Source organism: Magnolia sinica, chromosome 8 (assembly GCF_029962835.1).
Source record: "Magnolia sinica isolate HGM2019 chromosome 8, MsV1, whole genome shotgun sequence".
NCBI classification, from domain to species: Eukaryota; Viridiplantae; Streptophyta; class Magnoliopsida; order Magnoliales; family Magnoliaceae; genus Magnolia; species Magnolia sinica.
The window spans coordinates 34,752,456-34,768,929 of NC_080580.1; the positions used below are offsets into that span (position 1 = coordinate 34,752,456).

At 44.4% G+C, this 16,474-nt stretch overlaps 1 protein-coding gene across 5 annotated transcripts in view; it reads right to left on the minus strand.

The window, feature by feature from the left end:
- LOC131253235 (uncharacterized) overlaps positions 1 to 16,474 on the minus strand; it is a 61,001-nt gene that overhangs the window by 18,319 nt on the left and 26,208 nt on the right. The window contains exon 4 of one of the 5 annotated variants that reach the window (XM_058254152.1): positions 6,977 to 7,089. The exons of 2 other annotated variants lie outside the window; for them this stretch is intronic. In XM_058254152.1, coding sequence (XP_058110135.1) covers positions 7,045 to 7,089 — 45 coding nt within the window. In that variant the 3' untranslated portion in view covers positions 6,977 to 7,044. Of the gene's footprint in view, positions 1 to 6,976; positions 7,093 to 16,474 lie in introns of those variants that run through there. 2 more of the 5 variants (XM_058254151.1, XR_009175042.1) reach the window with 2 other exon arrangements.

Here is a 16,474-nt window from a genome sequence, read left to right on the forward strand (position 1 = left end):
GAATGTGGAAAGAAGTGCAAGTCCGTTCCCGGACAAAAGGGATGCCGTGTATCCTCCGCCAGCCGTGTATCCTCCGCTGTGAGTCCGTGTTATGCACGCACATGCACACCGTCAGTACACGGCAGTGCGGGTTGGTTTCAGGCAGTCTGGCTTACATAATTTATACACACTGTCTATAGACAGCAGTGTGGGTTGGCTTCACGCAGCCCGGCTTCCGGAATTTTAGGGATGCGAAGGCTTTGTTTTGGTCCACTAGGAGGGATGGTTGAAATGAGTAGGCTATGGGCTATTTTGTTTTGTTTTAATTTGTTTATGCTAATTTGGATTTATGCAATATGTGTGGCCTGGTGTATTCATAGGGCCACCCAAATATTGAACATAAATGTCCAGCATGCTTCTTTGCCATCTTTACTCTAATCTAATAAGAGTTTTTGAAGTAAGAGCCAATATGATAAGATGGTTTTGTTATAGATCTTGTTTTAAATAAGCTTTGTTTAGTATTAATTTTTTTCAAAAAAAATGAAAAAGAAAGAAAAAAAATAAAAAAAAACCTCTTATTTGAAATAAACATGTTTAGTAGAACATTTAAATTTATTAAGGGCTAAGCTTTGATGTGGACCATCCATTATGTAGAGCCCACCTTGATGTAAGTCATTTATCATATGGGGCCCACCATCAATGCTAATTGTCCTTTATATGGGGCCCCTCACTGTTCACTATCCATCACCCATCACATAGAGTTCACATTTGATTTGTCCTTTGTGTGGACCCTACTGCAGGACAATTAATCGCTTGCTCTAAAAGCTTGAGCTGTTAGAGTATAGTGAATTAATCCATTTTTCTCATAGCCTAGGCCCCACATCTCATGGGTTAGGACCTTGACCGAACCCCCTCGTGAGCCCCAAATCATATGGGTGCCCACCTCGAGTGTGTCCCCACATCCCACGAGCTACCCCACTAGAGCCTAGTGTGAAATGCGCATTAATTACCCCTGGTGAAGACCTCTGTGGGCCGCACCCACCCCGAGTGTGCCCCGCATCCCACAAGCGACCCCACTCGGGCCCAGTGTGAAAATGTCCCCTGCATTAATCACCCTCGGTGAGGAGTCTCGAACACAAGACCTCCTACTCGATACCAATTTGATGCAGACAATTAACCACTTGCTTTAAAAGCTCAAACTATTAGAGTATGGCGTATTAATCCCTTTATCTCATAGCCTAGGCCCCACATCTCATGGATTAGGACCTTAGCCGAACCCCCTCATGGGCCCCAAATCACATGAGCCGCCTACCTCGAGTGTGTCCCTTCATCCCACGGGCTACCCCACTCGAGCCTAGTATGAAATGCGCATTAATCATCCCCGGTGAGGAGTCTCGAACACGAGACCTCCATGGGCCGCAACCACCCCGAGTGTGCCCCCGCATCCCACAAGCAACTCCACTCGAGCCGGTGTGAAAATACCCCCGCATTAGACTAACCTTGGAAGTGGATTGTCCATAATGTGGGGCCTACTTTTGATATCTACCATCCATCTCATGGGACACGCCATCTATGCAGATCATCCATCATGTTGGGCTACTTTGGTATGGGTCGTCTATCATGCGAGACCTTGGATGTGGACCATCCATTAGGTGGGGTCCACTTGTTGTGGATTGTCCATCATGAGGGGTCACACATTGATGTGGGCTATTCATCATATGAAGCCCAGTATGTCCATTATGTGGGCCCACCTTAATGTGGACCATTCATCGTGTGGGGCCCCACCTTCAATATAGGTCGTTCATCATGTCAGCCCACCTTTGATGTCAATTGTCCATCATGTTGGCCCACGTTCAATGTCCATCATCCATCAAGTGGGGCCCACTTGATGTGGATGGTTATCATGTTGGGCCACACTTTGATGTGGACCATCTAGCATATGGGGCCCACCTTCAATTTGAACCATGCATTATGTGGGCCTACCTTGATGTGGACCGTTCATCATGTAAAGCCATACCTTCAATATGGGCCGCTCATCATGTGAGTCCACCTTTGATCCCCACCATCCATCATGTGTGTCCTAGCTTTGTTATGGACCATCCATCATGTGGAGCCTGCTTAATGTGTTTAGTCTATCATGTAGGGCCGCATTTTGAAGTGGGTCATCCATCATGTAGGTCCCACCTTTGTTATTTACCACCATCTCATGGGGCCTGCTTGATGTGAATAGTCCATGTGAGGCCATATTTGATGTGGTCCATTCATCATGCGGGTCCAGCTTCAATGTCCACCATCTATCATGTGGGTCCCACCTTTGCTGTAGACGATCCATCATGTGGGGCTCAACCTTCAGTATAGGTCGTTCGTCATGTCAGCCCACCTTTGATATCAACCCTCCATCAAGTGGTCCCACATGCAATGTCCACCATCCATCACATGGGTCCCACCTTTGATGTGGACCGACCATCATGTGGGGCCCACTTGATGTAGATCATCCATCATGTGGGGCCCACCTTTGATGTGACTGTGCATTATATGTGCCCACTTTGATGTGGACCATTCATCATGTGAAGCCACATTATGACTAATTATGTGGGCCTATCCTAAAGTAATTGTAAAGCGAAAGAAGATGACGAGATGAGAATTACTTAAAAAGTTTAAAGACCAACTTGTCCATCTGTTTTGCCAGCCATCTTCATATTGGATCCACAATTTTCATCTACTGAGTGCTCCACTGGAAAAGAATTTTCTCATTTAATGTTGACGGTTGGCTAGACTTGTATTTCCTAATTGCTGCCCATATCCATGAACGTGGAAAGAAGTGCGAGTTTACTGAGAAAAGCAACGCGCAATCTACTCTGACCATTGAAAAGGAAGTCTCGGACAAAAGGGATGCCGTGTATCCTCTGCTAGCCGTGTATCCTCCGTTGTGAGTGCGTGTTATGCACGCACATGCACCCCCCATCTGTACACAGCAGTGCGGGTTAGTTTCAGGCAGTCTGGCTTACAGAATTTATACGCACCGGGTTGGCTTCACGCAGCCCGGCTTCCAGAATTTTAGGGATGCGAAGGCTTTGTTTTGGTCCACTAGGAAGGATGGTTGAAATGAGTAGGCTATGGGCTATTTTGTTTTGTTTTAATTTGTTTATGCTATATGTGTGGCTTGGTGTTTTCATAGGGCCACCCAAATATTGAACATAAATGTCCAGCATGCTTCTTTGTCATCTTTACTCTAATCTAATAAGAGTTTTTGAAGTAAGAGCTAATATGATAAGATGTTTTTGTTCTAGATAAATAAGCTTTGTTTAGTATTATTTTTTTTCAAAACTTTAAAAAAGAAAAAGAAAAAGAAAAAAAGCCTCTTATTTGAAATAAACATGTTTAGTAGAACATTTAAATAAGAGCTTTTTGTAGTAGTAGATGTCATTTTGAAAGATTATGATAACACTTCATTATAGAAGCAATCCAGGTGGTTGTTTTGGTGGATCTCACCATGCACTAACCATATCCTAAATGACGAAACAATGAATGGCTGCAACCTTCATGTTTAAAGACATTCGGCCCATCCATTATGCAGGATATTGGATGTGGATCATACATCATATAGAGCCCACCTTTAATGTAGACCATCCATCGTGTAAGCTAAACCTTCAAAGTGGGTCGTCCATCATGTGAGGCCCGTCTTGGATGTAGACCATTCATTATTAAGGGCTGAGCTTTGATGTGGACCATCCATTATGTAGAGCCCACCTTGATGAAAGTCATTTATCATGTGGGGCCCACCATCAATGCTAATTGTCCTTTATATGGGGCTCCTCAATGTTCACTATACATCACCCATCACATAGAGTTCATATTTGATTCGTCCTTTGTGTGGACCCTACCTTGGAAGTGGATTGTCCATAATGTGGGGCTTTCTTTTGATATCTACCATCCATCGTATGGGACACACCATCCATGTGGATCATCCATCATGTTGGGCCACTTTGGATATGGGTCGTCTATCATGCGAGACCATGGATGTGGACTGTCCATTAGGTGGGGCCTACTTGTTGTGGATTGTCCATCATGAGGGGTCACACATTGATGTGGGCTATTCATCATATGAAACCCACTATGGCCATCATGTGGGCCCACCTTGATGTGGACCATTCGTTGTCTAGGGCCTCACCTTCCATATAGGTCATTCATCATGTCGGCCCACCTTTGATGTCAATTGTCCATCATGTTGGCCCACGTTCAATGTCCATCATCCATCAAGTGGGGCCCACTTGATGTGGATGGTCATCATGTTGGGCCACACTTTGATGTGGACCATCCAGCATATGGGGCCCACCTTCAATTTGAACCATGCATTATGTGGGCCCACCTTGATGTGGACCGTTCATCATGCAAAGCCATACCTTCAATATGGCCCGTTCATCATGTGAGTCCACCTTTGAACTCCACCATCCATCATGTGGGTCCCAACTTTATTATGGACCATCCATCATGTGGGGCCCACTTAATGTGTTTAGTCTATCATGTAGGGCTGCATTTTGAAGTGGGTCATCCTTCATGTAGGTCCCACCTTTGTTATTTACCGCCCATCTCGTGGGGCCCGCTTGATGTGAATAGTCCATCATGCGAGGCCATATTTTGATGTGGGCCATTCATCATTTGGGGTCCAACTTCAATGTCCACCATCTATCATGTGGGTCCCACCTTTACTGTAGACCATCCATCATGTGGGGCTCAACCTTCAATATGGGTCGTTTATCATGTCAGCCCACCTTTGATATCAACCCTCCATCAAGTGGTCCCACATTCAATGTCCACCATCCATCACGTGGGTCCCACCTTTGATGTGGACCAACCATCATGTGGGGCCCACCTGATGTAGATCATCCATTATGTGGGGCCCACCTTTGATGTGCATTATATGTGCCCACTTTGATGTGGACTATTCATAATGTGAAGCCACATTAGTAATTAATTATGTGGGCCTATCCTAAAGAAATTGTAAAGAGAAAAGAAGATGACGAGATGAGAATTACTTAAAAAGTTTAAAGACCAACTTGTCCAAAAATTAACTAAAGATATCAACCTGTATAAGTCAAATGAGCTCTTAAAAACTAAGTGATGTTTTATCATTTATATTTTTAAGAGCTGTTTTGTTAGTTTCTATAAAATTAAATGATAAACCAAAAATAAAAGTTTGTTTTTTTAATGTGCCAAACTCTTTAATTTACACCGACGAAATTACATGCGGTGAGCTTCACGTTTTTTGGAAAAAAGAAAAAAGGAAAATCTACATCGTCAGATATCTGGCCAAACATCCAAAATCTCCTCGCAATAGTAAGAACTTCCTGATCGACGGAATACTTCGGACCACACGTCACGCCACATCGAAGGTGAATTTGACAATTCAATACGACGAGTGAAGAGAATTTCACATGGGTGCGGTGGGGCATACCGTGATGTATGTGTTATATATCTACACCATCCACCCATGTTACCATCTCCTTTTAGAGAATGAACCCGAAAATGAAGCAGATCCAAAGCTCACGTGGACCACACCACAAAAATTGTGGGGATAAAGACACCCACAGTTAAAACCTTATTGGGACCCACCATGATACTAATTTGCCATCCAACCTGTTGATAAGGTCTCCCAGACCTAGATAAAGGGAAAACACAAATATCAGTTTTATTCCAATTAAGCTTTTGTGCCGTTAAGAACTTTTAATGGTGGCGTTCAATCACCAATGTTTCCAATGGTGTGGTCCACTTGAGCTTTGAATCTACTTCATCTTTTTGGGCTTATGTCCTAAAATAAGCTTACAAAATAGATGAATGGTATAGATATAACATACATCAAGATGGGCCCACAGCACCAAGGGCACCAGGCAATCCACTTCAAACAACAAGGAATACACCAATACAAAGCATAGGGTAAGAAGAAAAAAAAAAAAAAAAAAACCCAAAACATCACAAGCAGTTGATCAACAACCTGCTATGCATCTTAAGCACCAGTGCACCACCAAAATTAGACTACAGGTCACTCATAACCACACCAAGTTTCAATCCAACTAGAGGTCAAAATAACTGACAATGGACGAAAATGAGCAAGCCTGTGAGCGGTTGGGTTGGCTCACCCATATTCAAAATATTGATTTTTCCTAGCCCAGGCTTGGCCCATTGCTAGCCCTAATCATTCCATACTTTCCCTGCTTTGGTGGTAAAATGGTTCAAATCAAACTTTGATGGGGTTGGTCAATTAGCATGGGAAATTGAAGTTTGATTGATGGAATTCTCTAATAAATATTAGCTGTTAAAATATGTTGGATCGACTATTTGCACTCTCATATCTACCCCCGTCTTCTTAAAATATCCTCACCATGATATGAAAGTACAAAGAATTTCTTAATCACCACTGCATGCGACAGAATCTACACCACTCAAAAGGTGGACCTGACATTTCCATATTACACCAAGGATCACACCAATCCAGAGCATGAGCCATGAATGAGTCCAAAACATCATATTAAAGTAATTATTGTGATGGAATTGATAATCTGATTGTTTCGGGATATCATTTCAGCAGGCCATGCAGCCAATAGATTAATTGCTTAGTGACACATGTTACACATACAACTCTTAGAAGGATTTTATAATGTAATCCAACATTTCACCATGGATTTGAAACCCCCATTTACTTTATGATGCCAAACATATAAGGGATTTGAAATCCTCTCAAAGCTTCCAAATCCATGGTGCCAAACGACCCTTCATGGAAGATGAGTTTGTCTAGCCCTCGCCCTGGTGGTGGCATAGAAATACCTGGGCCGCTCAATGCCTCTCACAAAACTACCCTGATTTTACTAACCTTCCTTCAAGATTAAGCGTGTGATAGTAGAGTCCGGCACTGCACACGTATTTTATATAGACCAGTCTGATTTTGGTAAAATGCACACGTAAAGTAATTGAACATGATGAATGGTCTGGATCACCTGCAAGTGTTGTTGATCCAGACTATCCGATTAGTGGGTCCTGTTGTAGATGGGCCATAATCCCAAAGGTGCACTATTCATCACTCGTTCCTTTATCAGTTCTTCTCTGGCATTTGTTCTTCTGATTGAATATTGGGTCCCACAAAATTATTTTGCAGAAAAGCAACGTGACATGGCTGTAAGGTTCCATCTTCTCAGGCCTCTCTCAGAAGCCAAGATCAACATCAAGCCCATCCATATGGGAAGCCCATTCAGCAATGAAACACTTAGCAAAAGAGCACACTAAATGAGGGGGGCTTCGACTCGTTCCGAAAGCATCGGTTGTTCCTTTCGATCCAAACAGCCCACCAAGTCGCCAAAATTGACATACACCATAACCTAGTTACAGGTTTGCGTAGTCGAACACCATGCCAGGCCTCAAGAAGCGTGTCAACGTCTCTAGGGAAGCACCAATTAATTTTGAAACAAGATAGAATGGCTGTCCAAATGGAGTTGGCGAAGGAACAGTGGATCAGTAAGTGGTTCACAGTTTCTTCAGCGGACATGCAGCAAATGCAAACGTTAGGAAGGATCATTCCTTTTTTCCTCAGGTTATCCACGGTGAGGATACGATTCTTCCCAGCCAACCACCCTAAGATACGAATCTTAGGGGGAATGGGGTACTTCCAAATGAAATGAGGATGCTGTACGAAGGTTTCAATGTTAGAGATCGAAAGCTCCTTGAAGAAAGATCTGACCGAAAAGGCAGACGATTTGTCTACTTTCCAGATAATATTGTCCTTAACGGTCCTGAGTGGGGGAAGCGTGCTGAATGTAGTCCATTGGATCCACGAATTCCTTAATTTCCTAGTCCTCCAGATTCCTTCGGCATTGAATGTTCCAAACTACTTTGTCTGCTTCTATAGAATAGTTATCCGCTACGTAGCTATTTTTGTTATTCGCCAACCGAAAAATGAGGGAAAACTTGTCTTTCAGAGGAGTATTACCTAACCAGGTATTGGTCCAAAATCTGATGCAGTCTACCTTGCCAACTTCGAACCCAATCCTTTTGTTCATCTCACGTTGCATGCGCCAAATACCTTTTCAAATTGCAGAAGCCCTATATAGGGAGGACTCTCTAATCCACCATCCCCCTTCTGAGCTCCCATATTTTCCTCTGATGAGTTTGTTCCACAGGCTATTGTTTTCAGTGCCTAGTCTCCAGATCCATTTCCCTAGAAGTGCCTGATTCATCAATTTTAAGTCTTTTATTCCAGCTCCTCCATCTTTGATCTGCTTACAGACCTGTCTCCATTGAATGAGATTGTATTTCTTTCTATCTTCCTTACCCTGCTAGATCCATTTTAGATGGTTTATAACCCAAATTACACTGAAGTATGACCCTAATTGGCAAATTGGAAGACATCCAATGGATGGTAAAGGCAAAAAGGAGTAGACCATCCAAATTCTACAAACACATTCATTGATAAGAGGTTGATTAATTCTATCAATGACTTTGTCCCACTGATATTTTTTTGGCAACCCCAGGCATAGAGGGAGACCGACAAAAGAGGTCAGGAAAGATCCCTAGGAACACCCCGATAAGTCTGTTAAATCCGCAACCTCCTGCCTATCTAAGTTAATCCCATAAATTTTGGATTTGGTCATATTTATCTTCAAACCCGCAACAGCTTCGAAACACTTTATAGTTGTTCTCAAATTAGCCACAGATTCCGAGCTTGCTTCGGAGAAGATAAGGATGTCGTCCGCAAACTGCACGTGAGAGATTGGGTATTGTAGGCCTTTCATTTGAATTCCCCTGATAATGCCTTCCTGATTGGCTTGGAGAAGCATCACAGATAAGGCCTCGCCGATAAAGAGAAAAAGGAGGGGAGATAGGGGGTCATCTTGTCTAAGACCATAAGAACTTTTGAAGAATCCTTTGGGCGATCCGTTTAAAAGGATAGAAAAATGAGCTGAATTGATACATTCCCCTATCCACCTCCTCCATTTGTCACCAAATCACATATGTTTCATCAGATATAGGAGGAAGTTCCAATCCACATGATCATAAGCTTTCTCTATGTCAAGGTTGCAGAAAAGAAATTTCTTCTTTAGTAGGTGGCAGGAGTGAAGACATTTATTAGCAATAAGAGCCCCGTCGATAATTTGTCTACCTGGGATGAAAGCGCACTGGTTAGGGGCGATGATAGAGCCGATAACTGTCTGCAGTCTGTTGGCGAGGACTTTAGCCAAGATCTTATACATGCTTCCAATAAGACTAATGGGCCTGAACTCCCTAAATTCCGAGGCTCCCGGGAACTTGGGAATCAATGTAATAAAAGTCACCCCGATGTGTTGTAACGCCCGAAAATCGGGGGTCGAACATCAGCCCAACTCCCGATTTCCAACGCATCACTTATGCAACATGGATAATGATGATTAAATGTTGTCCGTATTAGTGCATTTAACATGAATGAGATTATACCAAAACAACATATCATACTCCGGAGACAGTTACATTACGCAAGCGGAAGACTGTGATAAGTATATAAAGTATGTAAGTGATTGTGAGTCTCCCAAGTATGATCATGTTACCAGGTCGAATAGTTACAAGTATTATTTCAAAATACAAAATGTCAAAATGTGGTGGTCCACTACAAAGTATCAGCCCTGAAGCCCTGTCGATTCAGAACGATCTACGTAAACCCGCCTGAATACTGCATATATGAGAATGCCTCCTTATCATCCTCAAAGTCCGGCTTCGCCTCGTAGGCTGCGCCATCATCTGAAACTACAATAGGGTCTGGTTGGTGTTTAAAACACCGTCCCATAACGTGGGAGTGAGTGATCAACTCAGTGGAGCTATAAAGCAAAGGTTAATATGTTATCAATTCAGTCAAGCAGTAATGATAAAGCAGCACATTCAAACATCCCTAAATACTCTGATTAATGCAAGAATGATATGAAATAATGATACATGCCTTCGCCTACTCTCCCTCAGCGACTTCATCTCACAATCGCGGCATCCAACCCTTCCTTAGTGCTTGACCTGCTACGCCAAATGCACACATAATGCGGTGCATGAACGTGATTGCCGAGTTCTTATTAGACCTTTTTCATACAACAAGATTTGGAAGCTAAGGTACCTCCCTTATATTAATTCCCAACGATGATCCATTCTAGGGTCGTCAGTCCTAGTAAATCTTATACGATGTTACGGTTCTAGGTCACTGCAAAGGGCTCGTCACCTTATCAGTGCAGGCCTAGTTTGTACTCTTGTTGCTACGTAAAGGCTTGTCGCCTCTACGCGGCCTTAGAGTATGCTCGAGGTCACTACAAAGGGCTCGTCACCTTATCAATGTAGGCCGATAGCTTGAATACAGTGTCCCATACTACCGTATTCGGGTTACGAGGCTGTGTTGCTCACTGGTCGCTACAGGTGGGCTCGTCACCCCGGCGTAGGCCAACAGCTCAACCACGATGTCCCATACCACCATGCCCGGCTCATGAGTCTTAGCGGATCGAGGTACCAAGGTTAAAGGGGTTCTTCAGTGGTGAGTTTGGTACCTCAGATTCAAGCAGTAGCGTCCATACATGATGAACATACATCGGGTTAATTGGGTTACTTGACGAGCTCGACTAGTACGAGCGCACATTGAATTGATCGACATGAAGTGCACAAGCACTCCGTGTGGCCTAACCACTGTCGACAACCGAAGTACGGCTCGGACTCATCGAACACGTCCTGTGGGGTGAAAACAACCTCAGCCACCAAATCAGGGTCTGTTACCGATTGCCTGGACTATATCATAGTCCCAAGCGCATTCAATTTCAACAGATAATCATATAAGAAAATCAAGGCAGCAATGAATCAATAATTCAATTCATACAATCATTTGAGCATATTAGGGAATACAACTTAAACATGAATTCACACATATACATTCCATACCTAAACAGGCACTATAGTATAAAATACATGGAGGAAATCATACACATAATTAAGGTAGTTGAGAATCATATCTCAATAATCATATAAAGTACAATTTACTAACTACTAGTTCATTCAGACATTTTTACAAACACTTAGACTACACTTTTTAACATACACGACGTATGTTGGCCATAACATGTATTGGGGCAAATCCTTTTGCCAAGGAGTTGTTACACATACGACTAGTATAAACACACGACAATTAATCATGGCAAACACACTATCAAATTCCATACGTATACGATCATTTCTACAATACATGGAATACACTAAACTCAATATAGTTCATATATATCTGAAACGCGAAACAAACGTCACATTTGGCATGTGAAATAGCACCCACGTCAGTAATAAATCATTAACTGACATTGAAAGCCTTGAAAACCATAACCTAAACGTTTATAGTCCGCACCTTACGCCGATAAACAAGTATCGAACTCAGTTTGTATACCGAGTCTTTGTCTACGGCACAACGGCAACCTACAGTATGAGATAGGTTAGCTATTTCATGCTTTACACTATTTGAAACCCTAAAACAGATTAGGGTTAGGTTTTCTTACCCAAGTACGTTGTCGGAAACGCCGGATTTGTGATACAGATAGGGTGGCTAAGTGCGTGGAGCAACGGGATCAAATCCCAGGATGAATCTCCAACTCTCTCTCTCTCTCTCTCTCTCTCTCTCTCTCTTTCCTTTCCTTTTCCTCTCCTCTCTTTCTTAGGGTTTAAAATTCGTATGAAATATAAGAGAGAGGGTTTAAGGCCCTTATATAGGCCCAGAACTGATGGGAATGGCCCCAGGGCCATGGTATACTTAGGTTATGTCCAAAGATCGGCTGTTCCGATCCAACGGAGCACTTCTGGAGCCCCCTTTTCTGCGTGCGGTCGGACTTAAGCTCCCTGACATTGGATCTAGGTCAGGCTGAGTTTTCGCTCCGATCGGGTTTACAGATCGACCGTGGCGGACCAGTTTCAGTTCAACGGTCACCGTCACTCGATCAGGGCCACAAGTACATTGCCATGTATGTGAAATTTTTCCTGATCTGAGGATGTATTTGGGTCATATTTTGATGGTCTGAATCCTTATATTTGGCCCGCAAACGACACGACTCAGTTTACTTAAATTCGAATTTTACTTCTAAAGCCATTCACGTTTCTCACACACTTTGTTCCGGGCTCAAGTTGTACATTTCTAGACACAATTAAGACTTAATTTCTGACGGAGTTGTCAAGTCCCGTAATGCGGTCATAGCTGTATAGTTTTGCGGGTATTGAATTTTCGACGTGCGGTCCAGGTCCGATACGGAGTTTCGGTGTGCTTCCGAGAGCAATCGGGTTTAGGGATGTATTTTAGATTTCAGGGTAATGTAGCGTCAATGATACTGCACGGTTTGGGTCTTGCAGATCATATTTAAAGTGATTAGTGCTAATTTCATAAGTACTCTAGTTTAGCACTTGCTAATATTAACCTAATTTCTAAAGGTTTTGGTCCTAGGTGATTCCCGCCTGAGGTGGTACTCGGGTCCTTATACGGATTTTTTCGAGACGTTACAATCTACCCCCCTTAAAGAAAAATTTCATCCTCAAAATTAGTACCTTTTCGTACTCCTCGAGAATCTGAGGGTAGTTCTTTCGAACCTCGACTTCTGTCTCCCAAGTAGCCTCTTCTTCATTGTGGTGTGTCCACAGAACCTTCACAAGTGGAATCACCTTACTATGCAACACTTGCTCCTTCCTGTCTAAAGCACGCGTCAGTCGCAGTACATAAGTAGCGTCCTCACTCAACTGCACCTGCTCCCATCTGATAACGTGGGAAGGATCAGGAACGTATTTCTTCAGCATGGATACATGAAATACGTTGTGTACGCCTACGAGTGGTGTGGGCAAAGCAAGGTGGTAGGCCACCACACCCACTTGGTCTAGTATCTGGAATGGCCCAATGAATCTCGGTGTAAGTTTCCCCTTCTTTGCAAACCGAAGGACTCCCTTCATGGGAGAAACTTTCAAAAATACATGGTCCCCAACCTCGAACTCTAACGGTCGTCGTCTCGTATCAGCGTAACTCTTCTGTCTGCTCTGTGCTACCAAAAGTCGGCGCCTGATAATGTCGACTTTCTCTGAAGTCGCCTGAACTAACTCTGGGCCAATCAAGCTCTTCTCGTCAACCTCTGCCCAGCAATGCGGTGCCCTATACGGATGCCCATACAGTGCTTCGTAAGGAGTCATGCCAATACTCGCCTGGAAGCTGTTGTTATAGGCGAACTTTGCATAAGGAAGACAGTCATCCCAACTGTCCTTGAAATCCAACACACAGGCACGTAGCATATCCTCCAACACCTGGTTTACCCGTTCCGTCTGCCCGTCAGTCTGTGGGTGGAACGCGGTACTGAACTTCAACTTCACACCCATTGCTTCATGGATACGAGTCCAGAAGATAGATGTGAATCGTGTGTCTCGGTCCGACATGATCTCCAAGGAAACTCCATACAGATGCACAATCTCCTTAATGTACAACCTGACCAACTCGTCTATAGAGTTCGAAACTCTGATAGGGAGGAAATGAGCCGATTTCGTCAACCGGTCCATGATCACCCATATGGAGTCATGTCCCTTCCTCGTCTTCGGTAATCCCGAGATGAAATCCCATTTTCATTCCGCTATGGGCATGGGCTGAAGCAGTTCAGGAGGTCAGCGATGTTCGACCTTGACTTGCTAGCACGTGAGACAACGTGATACATACTCTACTATATGGGTCTTCATGTTGTCCCACTAGTATGACATCTTCATGTCGCGGTGCATCTTCGTACTACCAGGATGCATTGCCATCCTCGAATCGTGAGCAACCTCGAAGACTTCCTTTCTCAAGTCAGGAAGATTTGAGACGCATAGGCAGCCACGGTAACATAAACCCCCATCCATACCAACTCTTCACTCAGAGTCTACATCGTCACTAAGCTGCTCTCTCATCTTCGCTAATAGCTCGTTGTCTGTCTGAGCTGCAATAATCTTGTCATCAATGAGTGGTTGAACCCGAATATGTGCGATGCTCTCGAACGGTTCCTCAGCCATAATTTTTTGCTCAAAGTCTCACACAAACTCTACCATATCCTACTCTGTTATCATCAGCTGAGCCACAAATGTTATCGTCTTCTTGCGGCTCAACGCATCTGCCACAAGGTTAGCCTTACCGGGATGTTAAGAGACTTCAAAATTGAAGTCTTTCAGGGTCTCCATCCATCGTCGCTGCCTCATATTCAAATCCCTCTGCGTGAATATGTATCTATATGTATCTGAAGCACTTGTGGTCACAAAAGAGCTCGAACTCTTCTCCATAAAGGTAATGTCTCCAGAGCTTCAATACAAAGATGACAGCTGCCAACTCTAGGTCGTGTGTAGGGTAGTTCTCCTCGTGTTTCCTCAGCTGCCTCGAGGCGTAAGCAATCATCCTATCCTTCTGTAAAAGGACACAACCCAGACCAACGCGAGATGCGTCAGTGTATATAGTATACCTAACCCTTTGCTCTGGCAATACTAGCACAGGGGTGGACGATAGCTTATCCGTCAGCTCCTGAAAATCTGCTTCCGCCTTCTTATTCCAGGCGAACTTCAGATCCTTCCATGTTAACTGGATAACGGTTTGGCGATCTTGGAGAAGTCTTAAATAAATTGATGGTAGTACCCTACTAGACCAAGAAAGCTCCTCACCTCAAGAATGTTTGTCGAGATCGGCCATTCCCCGTGGCTACCTTAGCAAGGTCCACAGCTATCCCTTCCTTGGACACCACATGTCCCAGGAGCTTAACTTCTTCTTTCCAGAAGTCGCACTTCTTGTACTATGCAAACAACTGATTTTTCCTGAGAGTATCGAAGACTGCCCGCAGGTGCTCCTCGTGATCTTCCTGACTCTTGGAGTATATCAGGATGTCATCAATAAACACGATGACTAATCGGTAAAGAAATGACGAAAATACCCTGTTCATCAAGTCCATGAGCACGGCCGGGGCTTTCGTAAGGCTGAACGACATCATGAGAAACTCATAGTGCCCAAAATTGGTCCTAAAGGCCGTCTTCTGCACGTCTTCATTCCTAACGCGCAACTGGTGATACCCTGACTGTAAATCGATCTTCGTGAAGTACTGCGCCCCCTTCAACTGATCGAATAGATCGTTTATCCTGGGCAAAGGATATTTGTTCTTCACCGTCACCTGGTTCAACCTGCGATAATTAATGCACAATCGCAGCGATTCATCCTTCTTCTTCACAAACAACACGGGTGCTTCGCAAGGAGATACACTCGGCCGTATGAAGCCAGCATCTAACAGATCGTTGATCTATTTCCTTAGTTCCTCCATCTCACACGGAGGCATGCGATACGTCGGTAGTGAAATAGGTGTCACACCAGGCACATGGTCGATAGTGAAGTCGATCTCATGCCGAGGAGGTAGTCCAGGTATCTTACTGAACACGTCCTCAAACTCTCGGACCACTAGTGTGTTTTCAAGTGTCAGGCCGTCAACGTTCTTTAGTAAGGAAGCATAACAAAGAACTCGAAAAGGGCAACTGATCTGCATGGGAAACGTAAAGGGCGTGCCCTTAGGCCCGTGAGCTGTCACTAGTCGGTCCTCGCAGTCAATCTCGGCCCTCACTTCAGTTAGCTAATCCATATCAAGGATAACGTCGAAATGGTATATCGTGGTGACAATCAGGTCAATGCATATCATCCTGCTCCCTAGATCTATTAAGCAACCCTCACACATCTTGGTGGCATCTGTAAAAGTCTCTGGTGCTGCGATAACTCGCACCCCAACCATCGGAGTCGTCTTCAACCCTAAGCGTTGGACTACAGAACATGACATCACGAATATAGTGGATCCTTTATCCACCAACAGAAATATAGGGGTACCTTCAATGTGGGCGGTGAGCTTAAAGGCTAAAGGTACTGTAGCTGTAGAATCAGGCACTTCCGCTGTAAGTGCATGGATGCACGCCTGCTAAGCTCGGTTAGGTTAAGGAGCCATAGGTCGCTGAGGCGGCCTAGATCGAGGTACGGGTGGCCGGAATGATGGATGAGCTGGTGCCGAGCATAGAGGTGGTGCTGATATAACCTGGGGAAGCTGGCGGTTGATCCTCTGAGGTGGTGAGAAGCCGCTATCTCTCATCCTGGTGAAGCAGTTCACCTCTGTGTGGCCAGGCCTCTTGCAGTAGGCACACCACACATCAGGTCGCCTCACTGGGGCAGGTAAAGCCATCAGTCTCGGCAGTGAGTCTGTGCACGGCCTCTTACCGAGGAATGGTCTACTCGGAAGATCAAGTCGTGGCCGGGAGCCATAGGTGCTCACAGATGGGACTGCTTGTCCCTATCCTGCTCAGCCCGCATAAACATGCTCACTAGCTCAGCATAACTGGGTACACTAGCGCATCACATCTTCGAGTGGATCTCGGGTCGCAGGCCCTCAGAAAATCACCTCACTCACATTGGCTCATCCGCCAGAATCAACGGGACGTACCTGCCTAACTCCGTAAATCTGTT